Source organism: Rasamsonia emersonii, assembly GCF_000968595.1.
Source record: "Rasamsonia emersonii CBS 393.64 chromosome Unknown ctg1118621760074, whole genome shotgun sequence".
In the NCBI taxonomy this organism is placed as follows: domain Eukaryota; kingdom Fungi; phylum Ascomycota; class Eurotiomycetes; order Eurotiales; family Trichocomaceae; genus Rasamsonia; species Rasamsonia emersonii.
In genome coordinates, this window is record NW_013563213.1 from 78,644 (window position 1) to 95,932 (window position 17,289).

Here is a 17,289-nt window from a genome sequence, read left to right on the forward strand (position 1 = left end):
GCTATCAGCTGCCCGCGAAGAAAGCTCGCTTTTGGTGAAAAAGTCGTTGGAGTGATCAGCAGTGGCGATGTTAAGCAATATCAACCCACGCCATCAGTTGCTTATGAAGATCCTAACTGAATTCAACGAGTTTTAACACCAAATGGAGTTATATCCGGAGATTTCTTGCTCTCCTAAAGGAGAAGAAATTCTGTGGTTGGGAACGTGATATCCGATCGACGCAAGACTATCCTGGTGTTTAGAAAAGTTTGTCGCCATGTTATCATCGCGGATGAAGATCCTAAGGAAACCGAATTCAATAGTTGGGATCCCGATAATGAAAGCTTGCTTTTGGACAGAATTCTTGGAGTCATCATCAGCGGTCATCAGTGCTCGCGAAGACCCAACATTTGACGAGTTTTCATTGCAAACGGAGACATCAATGGCAGTCCAGCTTATGCGTATGGGCATCCGGTGCGAACAGCTGGCTGGACACAGACGAGGGATTGATTCCAGTTCCACAGCATGAATGCCTTCGAGGGTGCAATGTCGACTCCCACATAACAAACAGCCCAGAGTAAAGATGCCGATGACCAACATCCTGCTTGCAAGAAAGACAGGGTCAGGCGTGATCTTTCCTGCTCGGGGTGGACACACAGGTCAGACGCCCAATTTGCACTTCTTGCCTCCCGAGCTCGCAGTTCTTCTTCAGCAGTCAAAGCAAGCCATTTGTTTGGCCTCAGATGGCCAGGATCATTCAAACCAGTCAGAAGATTCCAAGAACAAGTCTTCACAATTTACGAAAATTCGAACAAGCATCACAAGGCAGTAATCACTTCATTGTCATTCTCGGGCTCACAAAGTCTGCTTATAAGCACTTAGATAACAACAAGGACAGCCTGGGAGACATTTCCTATTGTTTTATGTGGGATGGAACAACTGGGATTAGTCCTGTTTCGAGTCCTTTGCCTGTCTCCGCCTGTCGGGAGAATTTCTGTGCGTTTTCTTGTGTTCTTCGCGTCTTGCGTTTTTCTTCTTCTGTCCAGGAGCATATCTTGGGAATACTAGCCTAAGTGCTTCATCTTATCTTGTCTTCTCATCCGTTTCCCTTCAATCTCTCAGCGATTTGCTTGCTGATCTCCTCGTCGCTTCTCCTAACCTCTCGCACTGGATTCACGACGAGGCGCGCGTGTGTGGTCCTAAGGGACTCAATTGAACAACTCTATTCGATATAGGCTGTTCACCCAGAGGAGCAAAACAGGATAGCAAAGAAGCGCGGGAGTTGGAAGAATCCTGGAGCAGTTGAAAAAATAATCAGTTGCTTCTGTTGTGACAGATCGGTTAATTCGTTGGCATTATTACAGTCGCTATGAATACATATTTTTGAAACCACGAATGCGTATGAAAATCTCCCTGAGCTGCGTTATTTGCATCCATGGGATTTGGAATGGCAACAACAAAGTCATGCGAAGTCACAGCATTGCCAATGGAATGAATGGCTTTCAGGCAGATCCCTGGATGTGCGAAGGCGATCGAACGCACAAGACGAAAAAGAAGTTCATCATTCCCAGGATTCCATCAATGCTTGGCTCCGCGGCGATCAGGAAGAGGAAAAGCATTGGTTGCGCTGAGGCATTGCAGGGAAAGTTATTCATCTGTTTCCCTCGGTGTGCAGAACCGGAAACTGTCGTTTTCCTTGCCCTCCTCCTAGAATGGGCTCGTGAGAAACCTACACGAGTTGGAAGCTGCTTTACTGACGCTAGAAAAGGCGTCGTTTCCTCCGACTTACAGACTATGGAGGTACACGCCTAGATAGGTTAGAAACAGTGTTGTGTTTTCCTTACAGGAAAGGGAGCAGAAGAGGAAGAATCGCGATGAATTCACACCAGAACAGCTTCGACAGCAAATCCATCTTAACCAAATCCGCTCGTCCTGCACCACGGATATCAACAACTCACAACCTGGGACAATGGGCTCGTTGGCTATGGCGAGCCTCGAGGATTTGAACAGACTTTTTGTGATGATGAATACCCGTTCAGGGACCGTTTGTCCAGCAGCCGCCATATTTCTTCGATGGAACTGACACCCCACGCACCTGAACACCCTTGAATTCTACAACCGCGAGTGTATGGTGGAAAATCGTGGAAGACGGAAATCCGACTCAGAGCTGTGTCGGCAACACCTGGGGCAGCTCTACCGGATTCGGAACGTCATGACCAATATGGGATTCCTGGACAAACAATCTGCTGATGGCAAAGCACCGGCGTCCACCTACACTGCAGATTGATAACAAAGGTGCAGAAGACCTTATGACGGCCACAATCACGACCAAGCGGTCAAAACACATCGATATCCGGTGTCATTACACCAGAGACGCGGGTCACCAGGGTATTTTGAACGTAGATTACTAGGCCTCTGTTGACGAATTTGTGGCGTGAAACATCGTGAAGATCACACAGTTGCCTAATTGAGAAATGACTATGACATTACATCTGGGTTCGCCGGCGAGTTCGAGGAGGAGGTCTGGAATTAGGAATCCTACAAGCTTTCCACAAATCTTTTAGGTGTTTGGGGGATCATCTAACAACCGGACGAGCGAAACTGACAAACCTTCAATTCGTCGTGGAAGTCGGTCTAAGCGAGACCATGAATGAGTTGAGAACTGACGCCCATTTTTGGCTGAGCTGTCTTGGCCTATACACAGACCTCCTTTGTTGTTGCAGAGCAATGTTCTGCGGTGACGAGGCATCGGTTCAGGACCGTTTTAACACCATCGCGAGTGTATATCTGTTGTACCGGACTGCAGCAGAGATACTTCGTTTCTTAAGAGAGACTTCTTTGAAGCTACCTTTGTATATAGCATAGATATAGCTAAAGCAAAACAAAAAGGCGAGAATGCTGACCACAGATACAGTAATTACTAGTTAGGGCTCAGATCTAGTTACGTGAAATTATGGCCAGGTAGAATATCATGTATTCTTGATAACTACTGAATATAATGATACCAGCTATTTGATACAAATAGACTTCTGATTATTCATCCTTCTACGACATTAACTTCGACGGCTGTTGCCGCCCTCCCGAACTCTGTTGCCATCGTCATCGCTCGACTGGCTCGGAAAGCTACGGCAGACGGTGGCAGTGGCACTCCAAGCTCAACAACAACACGCTGTCGTCAACGATCTCGCAGCCACGTCGGCGAGACATGAGCTCATAATCCCTGTCGCGACATGAGCTGTTCACCCGAAAGAATTTGCCGCATGGACAGAGCTCGCGTAGAGCTCGTGTCCCTACTGCGCCACGTCTCCATGGTATGTACACCTCTTGAGTTCCAGTCTAATAGATGGACGACTGTTGACCAAGGCTGTTTCCAAGGAGCTCTTCTCGCGTACGTCGTGTCCAAGTGCCACTCCTGCAGCCACCAAAGTGGCCACTCGTGCAGATCGTCGCTTCCCAGAGCTAGCAGAGTGCATCACGAATTACCTACACGCTATACTATATTGCCTCTTCGTCATTCTAGTGCAGGAAAGGCAGGAACGACAGTCGAACGCCTTGCAAGTTCGTGGCTGAGGAGACATACAGTCACTACTGGGATTGTGGAGGACCACAATTAAACTGGACCAAGGAAAGCTCGAGGTGTCTTCTATCCTGACACATATCGGCTTGTGAACCACATCCCCATGTCCCATGAGCATCATGACAATGTCCAGTCGACGGAGACCCAGCACACTGTCAACATTCAGCCCAGTGACGAGGCCGTGACAGACACAGAACAGCCTCGCAATGGAGAGGCTAGAGAGGCTGGCGAGGCTGGCGAGGAGAGGCCTCGCGAGCCCCGTGTCCGGTTTCGCTCGTTCGTCGACACCGGCCAGCCCAGCGTCGAGAGGCGCAGTCTCATCCCAGAACGAATGGACCCAGCTCCAGACCGTTCCCGACCTCCCTGGCGTCGCCCATCACCGCCCAGAAGACGCGATTCAGAAGCCTCCCAAGACGTGACCGACACCTCCGTGAATGACAGGCTCCCTCCGTCTGAGGGCGAGGAGGACAAGGACAAGGACAAGAGCGCGAGCAAACGAGCGAAAAAATTTTTCAAGGTAGACGCCGCGAAGGACACGGCTCGTCGATGGGCTACTCGACTGGGACGGCCGCAAACGCAGGGAGACTCCCTGACTTCGGCGGTGCCACACAGTAACTGGGGTGGAGAAGGAGACGTGCCGCTCTCCGACCTGACGGACAACCGACACAAGAGCGATGAAGACCGCCGCCGAGACCAGAGGAACGCCACGTCTGAAGCACATCGCCTCGTCCGGGAGATGACCCAGTCGCACAAAGGCCGTCGCCGTCGCCCGCGACCGGCGCAACCGTCGGATTCGGGACGGTCCACGCCGGCAGATTCGGACGCAGAGTCGGAGGTGGCAGCGCGCATGGGCGGCGGAGGCATCCTGTCGAACCTGCTCAAGCTGTACGGTCAGGGGGGGAACCAGTCGTCCGGAGACGTGTCCGGCAGGCAGGACCGCAGTCGCGTCGACAGCACCGACCAGGAATCGGAAGGTACGCGCACGCCTGGCTGGACCAGTCCTCGAGGCGACTCCTCTGGCGCCGAAACCCCCAGGAAGGAGAAGCTGAAGTGGTACAAGAAGTCGCAGAACCAGTCGACCCAGTCTCTCGTGGGCGCCGCGTCGAATCTGAGCGCCGCCGGTTCTCCCTATCACTCGAGCGAGATGATGTCGGCCGCGGCCAAACGGCGCAGCAGGAGCGGCAAGCCGCGTCTGGAGGATGAGATCCGGGTGACGGTGCACATCGCTGAGATTATCTCGCGCCAGCGCTACCTGATGCAGCTCTGCCGCGCGCTGATGAAGTTCGGGGCCCCGACCCACCGCCTGGAGGAGTATATGCAGATGACCGCCCGCGTTCTCGAGGTGGACGCTCAGTTTCTGTATCTTCCCGGCTGTATGATCATGTCCTTCGACGACCCTGCCACGCGGACAACAGAGGTGAAGCTGGTGCGGATCCCCCAGGGGGTGGACCTGAGTCGTCTGGCGGACACCCACAGCATCTACAAGAACGTGGTCCATGACCTGATCGGCGTGGACGAAGCCACCAAGCTGCTGGAGGAAATCATGAACCGCAAACCCCGATTTCCCACCTGGTTTCTCATCTTTATGTACGGGTTGGTGAGCGCGACTGTCGGACCATTCGCCTTCTCCGCCCGCCCTATTGACATGCCCATCGCCTTCATGCTGGGGTGCATGTTGGGCTTCATGCAGCTGGTCCTTGCAGCACGATCTGCGCTCTATTCCAATGTCTTCGAGGTGTTTGCTTCAGTTGTCACTTCCTTTCTGGCGCGCGCTTTTGGCAGCATTCGGTGGGGAGTAGTGAACGGGCAGCAGCAGTATCTCTTTTGTTTTTCGGCGGTGGCCCAGTCGGCGATTGCCCTCATTCTGCCGGGGTTTCTGGTATTATCGAGCAGTCTAGAGCTGCAGTCGCATCAGATCATTGCAGGCTCCATCCGGATGGTGTATGCCATCATCTACTCCCTGTTCCTGGGGTATGGCATCACCACGGGGACGACCATCTACGGGCTGATAGACGGAAACGCCAACTCGAATACCAACTGTCCTCCATCTCCGATTAGCAACCCATACCTGCAGCGGTTCCCTTTTGTTCTGGCGATGGCCTTCTGGCTAGTCATTATCAACCAGGGCAAATTCAAGCAGGCGCCGGTGATGATCTTTATTGCATTTACAGGGTATGTGGTCAACTACCTCTGCACGAAACGGATTGGATCGAACTCGGAGGTGGCCAACACTCTGGGGGCGTTCACCATCGGAGTTTTGGGAAACTTATACAGCCGGCTATGGCATGGGCACGCGGCGACAGCGATTCTGCCAGCTATCTTCGTGCTGGTTCCGTCGGGGTTGGCTGCATCAGGGTCACTGATTTCCGGAGTGCAGTCCGCCAACCAGATAAGAAGCAATGTGACTGGGGGGAAGACGAACGCGTCGACCGGAAACGGGGCGTCCATGATCAATGCTTCAAACACGGCGGTATTTAGTCTGGGATTTGGTATGGTGCAGGTGGCCATTGGCATTACGGTGGGCCTATTCCTGGCAGCACTGGTCATTTACCCGTATGGCAAGCGGCGGAGCGGGCTATTCAGTTTTTAACTGGAGTATTCGTTCTCATCACCATTCCATTTGTTTCTGTGCATATGTACATACATGTATTCTTTCGAGTCAGGGCAAGGCACGTTGGTGTTGGGCTCGTTCTGTTTACAGCGGCTTCTGTATGATACTGTTGTATTGATGTATAGTATGCATTGAGGGAGCACAGCAAGCAGGTTAGATAGGCAGATTCTGAATACCACATGCATGACACTAACATTGAATATACAAGTCGTTCTTGGTCTTTCAAGTTTGCCGCGTGATGAGATAGGGTAGAGTTTCTTACTGGCCGAATTAGGGCTGTCCGAAAGGGGAAGTGTTGGGAAGTATTCCGTAGGTTTACCACCACATAAAGAAGTAGGCATATAATGGAAAGAGAGCCTGTATAATGCAGTGTCATGACACGTCATGTCGTTTAATGATGCCATGCAGATGCAGATGCAATGCAAATACAGATGTGGATATATAGGTAGATACCTCCCTGCCTGGGCAATCCACACCGCTATACGTATGGTAGTAAAAACGGCATCTCTCCCTTCTCTAATTCTAAATCTACCCTGCCACTCTTCTCATTCCTCTTTTCCCCTCTGGATATATACTATAGCCATATGTATATACATACGAGTTCTGTACCTGCATCAATGCGCAAACCGAAAATCCAACCTCTTGTTCCCCTGGTCGGTCGTCGTCGCCAGATACCGCAGCTTCTCCCCCTCCGTCATCGCGTTCCACTTCTTGTCCCGCGTGTGGTTGCGCCAGACATAGTAGACTTTGGTCAGGAGGTAGATTACGATGTTGGTTGAGACGAGAGCCACGAGGACGCGGTTGCCGCGGCGGTAGCGGGGGGCGTCGTCTAGCACCACCACCACCACGTTAGTGTGAGGTTAGGTACATGTAGCTTTTTAGGGAGATTACCTGCTCGGTAGATGTTCGATGCGATGATGCCTGATGCTTGGACGCACATGTTGTATGCTGCTGCGGAGACAGTGCGTGAGCGGACTGTGTTCGAGTTGCGCGAGTTCCAGCCGACTTGGATCGGGTGTGCTGGACGTCAGGTATTATTATTAGCATTGTACACACGGGTCTTTGATTGTGGGAGAAGAGATTGTGCTCACCACTGGGATAAGCCAGCAACAAAGTCATCACAACCCAGGCCACCCATTTATTGACGCTGTTAATGTCCACCACATACAGGAAGACCAGGAACGGCAACGCCCAGACCTGGCCCAGCATGGAGATCAGCGTCAACTCGCCCACAATCTCGGACGCATACGTCAGCGCGATCATCAGCACGATGTGCAGGGCCGTGTTGGGGATCGTCAGCAGGTTCGTCTGGAACGTGTTGAAGCCCAGCCCCTTCAGCGACAGCGTCAGGTACTGGGTGGGAGTTGTCATTGGCGTCTCGAACGTCAGCCCGATGAGGTACAGCGGCCAGAGGTCGTAGTCCTTCAGGCTCTGCCAGAGAAGTTTGGGTGTGATCGCCTGTCGGTTGTGCATTGTCCCTTTGCTGGGGTCTTCGCGGATGACGCGGTTGACCATGATGATTTCCTCGCTGGAAAGTCAATCAATAATCGATCTACAGTATTTTTGGGCAGGGTGGTCATTCTCACCGCTCCGTGAACCACCCATTCTTTCCTCTAAACCAGCTGGCTGTTCTGGTCGGCGCAGCGGGCATCAGACCGAAGGCCAGGATTCCGATCACGAGGGTCAGCAGGCCCTGTATCGTTCAGTTTGCTATCACTGTATTCAACTGACCAGCAGGCATACCTCAATCATAAACAGCCACCGCCAGCCAGCCTTGCCGTTCACGCCTCGCATATGCAACAGGCCAAAAGCAAGGAAGCTGGCCAGGATATCCGCAATGGACATGGCGGTCCAGAAAAAGCTCAGGCGGATAGAGAGCTCATGGTGTTTGTAGAAGTAAGAGAGGTATAGAATGACCTAGGCCAATTCACTCAGGATCAAAGTTCTTCTGCCGTTGAAATGACACTTACATCCGGAATGAATCCCCCCTGCAAAATCCCCAGCAACGCCCGACACGTCAGAAACGACGACCGTCCCGATAGCCAGAACTGGCACGAGGCCACGATCGACCAGAGCACCATCTGCGCGGGGATCCATCGGTCTGGACCGACCCATTTGCTAATCAGCTGCGAGGGGAGCTCTGCGCAAAGGAAGGCGAGTTTGAAGACGGTGTTGCCCATGTTGTAATCTATACAGCCGTTTAGCAGTATAAGTTAGATACACATACAGAAACAAAATTACTATACGACCCTACCATTAGTATTCATCTTCAAATCCGTCAGAAAATTATCCGTCAGCGCCTGCGAAATATTCGCCCGATCCAGCTCGAGCGCCATAAACATGATGCACGCAAAAATCAGGATCCGCACATCGATCTTGCGCACCAGCCTATTCTCCTCGCCCCAGGTCCATCGCGCAGACGGGTCGAACCGGTGCAGATTCTCCCAGTCCGGCCGTGGCTGGTACTCCTTCGCCGTCTCCGGGTCGTCGTATACCGACGGCTGCGTCGCGATCGCGTTGGGATCGTATCGGACTTTGCTTCGCTGGAACCAGAAGCGGCGTTGTCGTTCTTGCGATTGGTCGTCGTCGCTCAGGGGCGCGTTGTCGGGGATTTTGGTGATGGTGGGGTTTAATTTGGTGGTTGTGTCGGTGTTGTTGTTGTTGTCGATAGAAGGGGAGGACGAGGAGGCGGTGGTTGTTGTCCCTTGTCTAAACGCTCGAGCGGCGGCCGCTGCTCGAGCCGTGAGAACTGTACTCATCTTGTATATACAAAGTCTCTATATATAGAGAGAGGATGGAAAATAAATATAGAATCAAGGGGGAAAAAAGACGTTATTTCATTCAAACATCCCTGTCAATCAACAACCCATTTTAACGGGCCCAATCCCGAATTTATACTCATCCAGCAGGACAGTAGTATAATATTCTTATCGTGAGGGGAATAAACCAAAAAGCAAAGTACTAAGGTAGGGACATATCAGTTCATACGCAAAACGCCATCCTGGTAAACTCGCACGACATCGAGTGCCTACAGGCAATGATGATGATACCATATGCTGCCAAGAGAGCTAATCGTCGCGCTGCGATAACAGAATACTGACAATTGACAGTCGACATGCCGTGCTCCATCGTCTCGGCACTTTTGGTGTTGTCGCTAACTACTGTACGGACTGCATGGCTCGCAAGAGCTACTGTATCACGCAAGGAGATTGCGTCATGACACCATTCGCTGTGGTGGGAGACAACAACATCAACAATGATAATAATAATTATACTTGGTGAGGTATTTAGAGATGATTTCTGATAAATTTAAATATATCGAAAATATATTTATTTCGACATGCTGATTTCGACTAAACTGCCAGATCTCTTGCGACTATGACTGTGTTGGGGTTGTTCTTATATTTGTATCTCGAGAGATACAGAAATAGCAGTATCACTCGCAACAATCTCGTGTTTGATTTTAGCAGAGGAAATTCGAAAATTAAGGAGAAGCGAACATGGCACTTGAACCTTTCTATTTTCGTTTCTAGCGTCTGTCATATCAGAGTATGCAATTTCACCGAGCGCATGCTGGTGATCTTGGCAGTCTGTACAATAATGCATTGACACGATCCCCGCAAAAGCATACTGGTTATTCTCATGAAATATAGTAGCGTAATTTTCTCTTCTCGATCCCTAGGAAAGTATATCTTCAACGGAAAAATTGTCTGTTTTGAGGGTTAGTCCAGGGCCGGGGCCTAAACGGATGTCTCGGCTCATTCGAAGGATATGTATCTTCAAAGGCAACACAAGTAGTTTTGCTGCTGTTTCTCGGTCTGTATGGCTAGACTTTATATCCTGCAGCTAATCAGTATGTGTATATATGGCGTGGACGTGACAAACTATATCAAACCAGACTGGCAGAGATTGATATGCCATGTGACTCGACAAGAGAAGCGTAATAGCCAACGCTGTTGTCACTCTGGAAAAGTCCACGAAGTATATCCACCTGTTCAAAACAATCTTGCTTATAAATCTCTTCATTCTGTCTGGTTTCCTTCTTCCTTTTTCTTTTTAATTCCCCCACAGCTGGGGTTTGGCCGCCTATGCCTCCGTCTGCATATGTCTAAGCCAAAGTGTTCGTATTCATCTCAGATTATATATGGTGACTGCATTCGAGAGCTGTATCTTCTCCAGCAGATAGTCTGGGCAGTTCACTCATTTGGCGATATCGATATCTACTGGCGTAACAACTCGATCTGACGGTAGCTGAAACCTCGACGTGCGACTGCCGATGGTGACGAGTAGAAGGCTCTTATTTGCCATCATGACAGTTTCTCGTCAGGACTAGTATTTCAATGAGATCAAGTGGAGCTTGGAAGTTAACTCAACTCTGGAAAGAGTCATTTCGTCTTCTAGTAGAAGCTCGAGGCACGAATCCCAGGACCTGAGTATCTTCAGCTCTCTCATTTGCGCCTAATTCTGTACCTTGACACCGAACCGCGGTAAAACTCGCCGTCAAGTTCTTTCCTGGACACGGACTGTATCGGCGTCAAGTTTGCCTTCAATCACATTGTGAGCTCTGAAGAGAGGGTAGCAGAAGACTGGTAGGTACGTATGCGTAGAAAATGGCACTGTCATGATAAACGGAGGAATCACGGTCTTCAGATCCATTATTGTCTAGGTAGCTCTAGGGAGAACAATGGAATTGTGGACGTGTCGCAGGAGCCTGGCGGAGGACGCGGCAAGACCGGGGCAACGGATATGGCTGGACATCCAAGACAGTGGACAGCTAGGGGCGACTTTTTTATCTGCGCCAAGTCGATCGTCGTCATGATAACTGGTATATGAAAGGGTCACCTGGAGTATAAAAATTGTGCAATCTTCATGGCGACGTCGCCTAAGCAGAGGCTAAGAGCTCAAGCGCTGCTGTACATACAGTCCGTACTACTAGTAGTCCACCACACATTGAATTCATCTACCTACCTACTACTTCTATCTCAACAAGGAATATGGGAGGAGACTTTCAAGTGACACACGGCTCATAAGTGTCACAAGCTTATTGGCCTCCCGTGTTTATTCTAGGTACCTAGAGGACAGCTTCGACTTGTGGAGATGCATGACAGAGAGAGCAGAATGTCATTGTTCTGTTTCGCTCTGTCCGTAGCCGAGGCTGGAATTGCGTACCGTGGTTTGCTTGCTTCGAATGCACCTAAGTAGAGATGAGAAAGGATAAGAAGGAATGGAATGATCCAGCCAAACGTGATATAGAAGGAATTGAGGTGAAGAGAGCATTGTGATGATTTATTTATTCCATCTGCAGTCAGTGTCACATCAGACAGAGACGAAGTGCAGATGATACAGGCCTGACAGAAACTGTCTCAAGGCCCCTGCAAGAAGGCAAAAACAGAGAAATCGACCACCAAGGTCTAGACACGCATCTGAGGGATCAAGGTATCGTCACTGCAGCCATACCGTGTGCACAGTGACTGGTATGTCTTGTGTCTGCGATATGTAGGAAGGAAAGTCAAGAAGGAGCAGATTTGGAGAATAAATACCTGGGGGAAAAGAAAAAAATTCTCGAGAAGACCACAGAAGAGAAAAGAAGGGGCTAGCCGGTCTGGACCATAGTCGATGTCACGCTAGCTTCATTTGGGTTATGCGGGGATTTAGCGCCCCACGTGCTCGCGGAATGGTGATGACTAATCATCGTCCGCCAGATAGTTAGAAGTCCGAACTACCTACATGTATGTACAGCACATCCTAGGTAAGCACATTTTAAATACCTGACGTGTTCAATCTGTGCTAAATGGTCGATAGAAGTACATACATAACTCTCTTGTCTATATCAGTACTTTTCACTCTTTTTCCCTTTCTGTGCTCATTCATCTCTTCACAATGGATACTATATTCTGCCAATGATTATTATATCATGACAAATGACCTATACATATCTTGCGCGGCATCCAAAGACTCGATCGCTTAATCGCCGCGCATGTCTCCTGGAAGACCAATGCCTGCTGTCCAATAATCTAGCTCCCTCAAGCTGGAATCCGAAGAACGACCCGTCCCTTGACCTCGTATCGGGCCAGTCTCTCCATGACTTCGTTCGCTTTTTCGAAATCAAAGACCTCGTAGTGCGTCGAGACACGGCCTTCAGCAGCCATCTGCAAGAGCTCCTGCAGTTCATCCTCCGTTCCAACCGCGCTTCCGACGATATTGTAGCCTGTATATTCTCCAGTAAGTGGCCCTGCTATTCGAGTTCTTCATCTGCCTCATACCTCTGTTGATGCAGTCCAGCGGCGAGATCGGAATGTGGAAGTCCATTCGTGGGATCCCGACGCAGACCAGAGTGCCTGTCGGTCGGAGGAGTTTCACCCCCAGGTGGTAGCCATTTTCCACGCCCACCACGACAACAACCGCATGTGCGCCAAGTCCGTCTGTCAGATCCTGGACCTGCTTGACGGCCTTGATGGATGTCAGTTTTCAGTTCAAATAACCCCTCGCAGAATATAAATAAAACGTACGTCTCCCTGCGTAAAATCTATAAACGCCGATGCCCCCGAATCCATGCAGATATCCTTCTTGCTTGCGCTAGACGGCATTAATTAATTGTAGGTTCCACCATTCGAATGGTGGGATAAGCTCACCTGTCAACAGCAATAATGCGATATCCCAACTCCTTTCCTATTTGAACACCACTGTTCCGGTTAGCCAAGTCCCTGATTCTTGGAGAAACACTCACAGATGACCAAGCCCACCGCCGGCACCCACGATGACCACCCAGTCTCCTTTCTTGCAGATCTTATCGAGTTTCTTTAATGCACCGATCATGGTGACACCCGCTGATATCATTAGTTCCATTCTCACTGACTTTTGTTTTCTTCACGTACCGCATAGCAGGGGAGCGGCAGCCTCTGGTTTGAGAGATTCCGGGATAATAGACACAAAGTCTGCCGGCGAGACGATGTATTCTGGTAACGCTTAGTACAGACCACGATACGATGATATCTTGACATACGCTGAAACGTGCCCGGAACATTCTGTCCGTACCACCGTCAGTCATTGCTCAACAATAGCTTGACTAGACTCACTCTTCCCGAGTTGTTCTGGTTGGGGCAATTGGTGTATCGGATCTTGCAGATGGCGCAGTTCTTGCATGTATTGTATATCCATCTGTAAATTGTCAGAATTGGTCGTCACTGAATTTTGAGGATCGCGGGCATATACTTGATTCCAACGCGTTTGCCAATTATGTCCGCAGGTGTATTTGGTCCAGCTGTGACCGTGTCAGCAACGAACAACATTCATTACAGGATAACACGAGTTCCTAACCTTGAATCACTCGTCCTACACCTTCATGCCCAGGGATATTCGTCGTCATGGGCAATTCCCCACGGATATTATGGACGTCTGAGTGGCTGCGTGTCCGTCAGTAGAGATATTGTCCTCCACTTCAGGACGTCTGATCTCACCAGAATCCGGTATACTCCAGCTTGATGAGAACCTCACCGTCACCGGGAGTGGGCACGGGGAAGTCATGACGGATATCCAGCATCGCGTCCGGTTTTGGCTTCTCCAGCCACGCGACAGTCTGTTTTTTGGGGATCGCCATCGTTTCCAAGGTTCTCAAGACAGAAAGAATATACACTCAAGAAGACGGTGGAACGAAGACTTGAGAAGTTCATCTTGGATTGATCCGTCGCATTCTGTATATTTGTCCCACATTTCTCGTCCTGGAGTCCTGTGGGAGTGAGGGCCATGCGGGGAAAGAAAGAGACGGCAGGTATTCCGGCAATTGTTATCGGGCATGCCTCCGAAGACGAGTCTGCTTTATGTGATGCTTATCTGTGTCCTGGGCGGTGGACGCTAGGTCAATGATATAAACCTGAGGCTCACACTTAACTTGTTCGTGATGAAATCCATGATGGCGTTGAAACCTGCTGCAGGGACTATTCTGAAGAAGATATAAGTCCTGTGCCGTCGTATCTATGATTGGTGTCCGGGGAGAAAACATCCCTGTGCTTGATGGGGTAGATCTCATTCTCAGGGCTAACAGCCGATCTCCGATCCCTACGGCATTGCGTGGGGCCAGGACCCACGATAACCACTTCCCCGCAAGGCGCTGTAGCAGAAAACAAGAGAGAATTCAGTATAACGGTCTAAGGTTTTTTCGGGCAATTTCGGATAAGTACTGACCACAGCAGAACGCTGTTCTTTCGTTTCTATTCCGATTATCGACAAACAGCAAAATCTAAATGGTTATATCTTAGAAATATCTATCCAACAATGATCTCCCTCACTTTAGTTAACCATCGACTTGGTTTCTTATCAGGCAGTTCCTCTGACGTTGGGAACTCCCTTCTGCCAGTCCAGATGTCCATCTCCTCCAATTTCACCCACCGTGTCTTCTTCCAGAATTTGTACACCACGACGAACAAAACGAACACGGGCAACAAAATATAATTAATCACGAAGTTCTGCGGGCTGAACGGGCTGAGGAATGCCGTATACCCTTGGAAGAAGACGAGAAAGATGTTTGCTGCAACGGCGGCGTAGGTGCCCCAAGGGTAGAACGCTGCTCTGTACGGGAGCAGGGATGGATCCTGGCCCTGCGCAACAAGGGCTTCACGGAAGCGGATATGGGAGATTCCGATGACGGACCAGACGATGAATGTGGCAACTGCAGCGTTCAAACGTCAGAACGAAACAGCCGGTTATCTCGTATATGAATGGACTCATACCTCCGGACAGTGTGATGAGGGCCGAGTAGACAACACCCGCCCCAGACGACACGTCTAGAAAGGCGATGCATGCAAAGAGATTCGAGAAGATCAAGGCAGCCCAGGGGACGCCAGCTCTGTTGGTACGCCCGAGGAAACGGGGCGCCTTGCCATTGCGGGACATAAACAGAATCGTTCGCGATGCGACGTACAGCGAGCTATTACCTGCTGAAATCACGGACACAACGATCAATGCGTTGATCAGATGCGCAGCAGGCAGAATTCCTGCATCCGTAAGCGCAATCGTCAACGGCGAACTGGCAGTTTTCGATCCTTTCCCAAGCAGTCGCTCGTCATTGTAGGGGATAAGAATTCCGATGAAGAACATCATCCCTGTTCAGTAGCGGTCAGATAGCTGCAATAAAAAGCTGAAAGACTTGTAAACTTACCTATGTAGAAAAACAGAATCCGCCAAAAGACTTGGCGAATTGCTCTGGGAACTGCCTTTCGGGGATTTGCTGATTCTCCAGCAGTGATGCCAACCCTGGGCCTGTCAGCCGCGTGAATTCTCAATTCCAGACGCCTTCACATACATCTCTGTTCCTGCATAGAGGGTACCCGCGATAACGAACGTGTTTGCGACCCCATTGATTGAATCGGCAAATGCCCCTGGATTATGCCAGTACTTGAACCCGATTGTCTGCGGTCCGATTCCGCCTGCGCTGATGCAAATCGCAAGAATAAAAAAGACTATTAAAGACAAGACTTTAATCCTATGACAGTTTAGCGACACGTAGTTCCTGAACGAGTCCAACGGGCACCCTTACAGAGACAGCCAGAATTCCACCTCACCATAAGCAAGAACCCCTAGGTTAGAAATACCCAAAAACACTACCCAGAAAATAAGCATCCAGCCCCATAGGGGCACGGCCTGGGTCCAGTAGCCTATCACGAGGGAGATGGAGGTGTATTCGTTTGCCAGGACCTAAGGCTGTGAGCGAAACTGGTCCTAGCAATCCAGAAGAGACAGATCCTTACGGTGACCCAGAGATACCAGTACGCCCATCCCAGTGCGAAAGCTAGTGAGTCGTCTATAAATCTCTCCGCGTACTCTGTGAACGACCCTGTCACGGGAATCATGGTGGCCATTTCGCCGAGCGATTGCCTAGCGAAGTTGAGCGCAAGTCTCGAACGATATGGAATTGAGGTTCGCACATGACGAAGAAGACGATAATCCCAACCAGAGAGAAGCTGATCAGAATACCCGCTGGTCCTGCCACGTGAAGAGCGTTTCCAGAGCCGACCAGCAAACCGGGTCCGATAATGCCTGGGAGGCGACCATCAGGCGATTGAACTCAACGCAGTGACAGAAGAGAGACCTTACCACCGATGGCGATCATCTGTAAATGCCTTGCCTTGAGCTTCCTATGGAGAGGAGCCGTATACGGGTTTGTTGAGCGCTCCACGTCTTCGACGCCATTTCGACTATCAGCTCCATCGTTGGAAGGAAACGTGTCGAACGTAAGAGCGTCCTTCCCATAATTCTCTGCCATGGCAAACCCTGTCTAGAATAAGACAGAACAAGACTGAAATTAATTATTATAGAGAGCCATGCAGAGACCTGCATCAGGACGTTTGATGGATCATTGACACGTAAATTTAAAGCCCCAGACTTTTTTTTTTATACGACACCCCCACTCCCCTTGTTCCTGACAAGCGCAAATCAAGCAAGTGAGAAAATGGCGCCATCTGCAGTGGGTACATCTACATCGTGTAGGTGATCATCATGGCAATCCTTGTGGAGCGACCGCCTGCCAGGACGGACGAGTCTAGACGGGAGTTACGCCTTGGTAGCAACTCTGAAACCCGCATATAGACATCAGAGTGAAAAAACTTTCTTGTCCTGAAACGAGATGCTGAGAGGCCAATTCGTCTCTGGATTAGCCGCACTAGTCGCTCATATTTGCCCATGGGGCGAATGGATCTTGGCTGCTCCGCCCTTGGTGTGATTTCGCAATCCGCCGCGTGGATGGCGTGCCCTTGCCGCGGAGGAGATTATTAGAGACTGGCTGCGTAGGCCGTACATTTACTTGTTTTCTTTTTTTTTTGAATGGTCTCTGCGAATAATACCTCAGTTCTATCTACTGAGGAATACCTTTTTTTTTTGGACGCAAAGGGGAAACGATAGTAAAGTACAACGTAACGTATTTTTTGTATGTAGAATATATATAAGTAGTACTCCTACTAAAAGCATACTATTGCCTGCCTGACTCAATAAAGTAAAATCTTGAAAAACCAGTCACCTATTAAAATTTATATAAAAATACAGAGATTTCTTTATTCTCTAAAACCACTGACATTACCTAGATAAGCTATTGACCATCTATAGGTGTCGCCCATTATCTACTGCCGTCCAA

The 17,289-nt window shown here is 49.9% G+C and overlaps 4 protein-coding genes across 4 annotated transcripts; 1 reads left to right on the top strand and 3 right to left on the bottom strand.

Annotated features, from left to right (window-relative positions):
* Nucleotides 1-3,209: 3,209 nt before the first annotated feature.
* Nucleotides 3,210-6,146, top strand: T310_3651 (DUF1212 domain membrane protein; the record flags this gene model as incomplete). Its single annotated transcript, XM_013473479.1, has 3 exons — nt 3,210-3,290; nt 3,343-3,367; nt 3,610-6,146. 3 exons carry the CDS (start codon nt 3,210-3,212, stop codon nt 6,144-6,146), a joined length of 2,643 nt encoding a protein of 880 aa, XP_013328933.1.
* Nucleotides 6,147-6,645: 499 nt separating this feature from the next.
* On the bottom strand, nt 6,646-8,926 carry T310_3652 (uncharacterized protein; the record flags this gene model as incomplete). The annotated part of the gene is made up of 8 exons (XM_013473480.1): nt 6,646-6,741; nt 6,777-6,996; nt 7,106-7,187; nt 7,259-7,695; nt 7,754-7,860; nt 7,911-8,084; nt 8,138-8,355; nt 8,422-8,926. 8 exons carry the CDS (start codon nt 8,924-8,926, stop codon nt 6,646-6,648), a joined length of 1,839 nt encoding a protein of 612 aa, XP_013328934.1.
* Nucleotides 8,927-12,190: 3,264 nt separating this feature from the next.
* On the bottom strand, nt 12,191-13,764 carry T310_3653 (uncharacterized protein; the record flags this gene model as incomplete). Its single annotated transcript, XM_013473481.1, has 11 exons — nt 12,191-12,375; nt 12,431-12,617; nt 12,677-12,743; nt 12,800-12,850; nt 12,895-12,994; nt 13,043-13,123; nt 13,171-13,192; nt 13,244-13,325; nt 13,380-13,428; nt 13,485-13,570; nt 13,625-13,764. The coding sequence occupies 11 exons, from the start codon at nt 13,762-13,764 to the stop codon at nt 12,191-12,193; spliced, it is 1,050 nt and encodes a 349-aa protein (XP_013328935.1).
* A 664-nt stretch (nt 13,765-14,428) lies between these two features.
* T310_3654 (Amino acid permease) lies at nt 14,429-16,425 on the bottom strand (the record flags this gene model as incomplete). The annotated part of the gene is made up of 8 exons (XM_013473482.1): nt 14,429-14,832; nt 14,894-15,265; nt 15,322-15,416; nt 15,466-15,594; nt 15,700-15,857; nt 15,911-16,037; nt 16,088-16,145; nt 16,257-16,425. 8 exons carry the CDS (start codon nt 16,423-16,425, stop codon nt 14,429-14,431), a joined length of 1,512 nt encoding a protein of 503 aa, XP_013328936.1.
* Between the last annotated feature and the right edge of the window lie 864 nt (nt 16,426-17,289).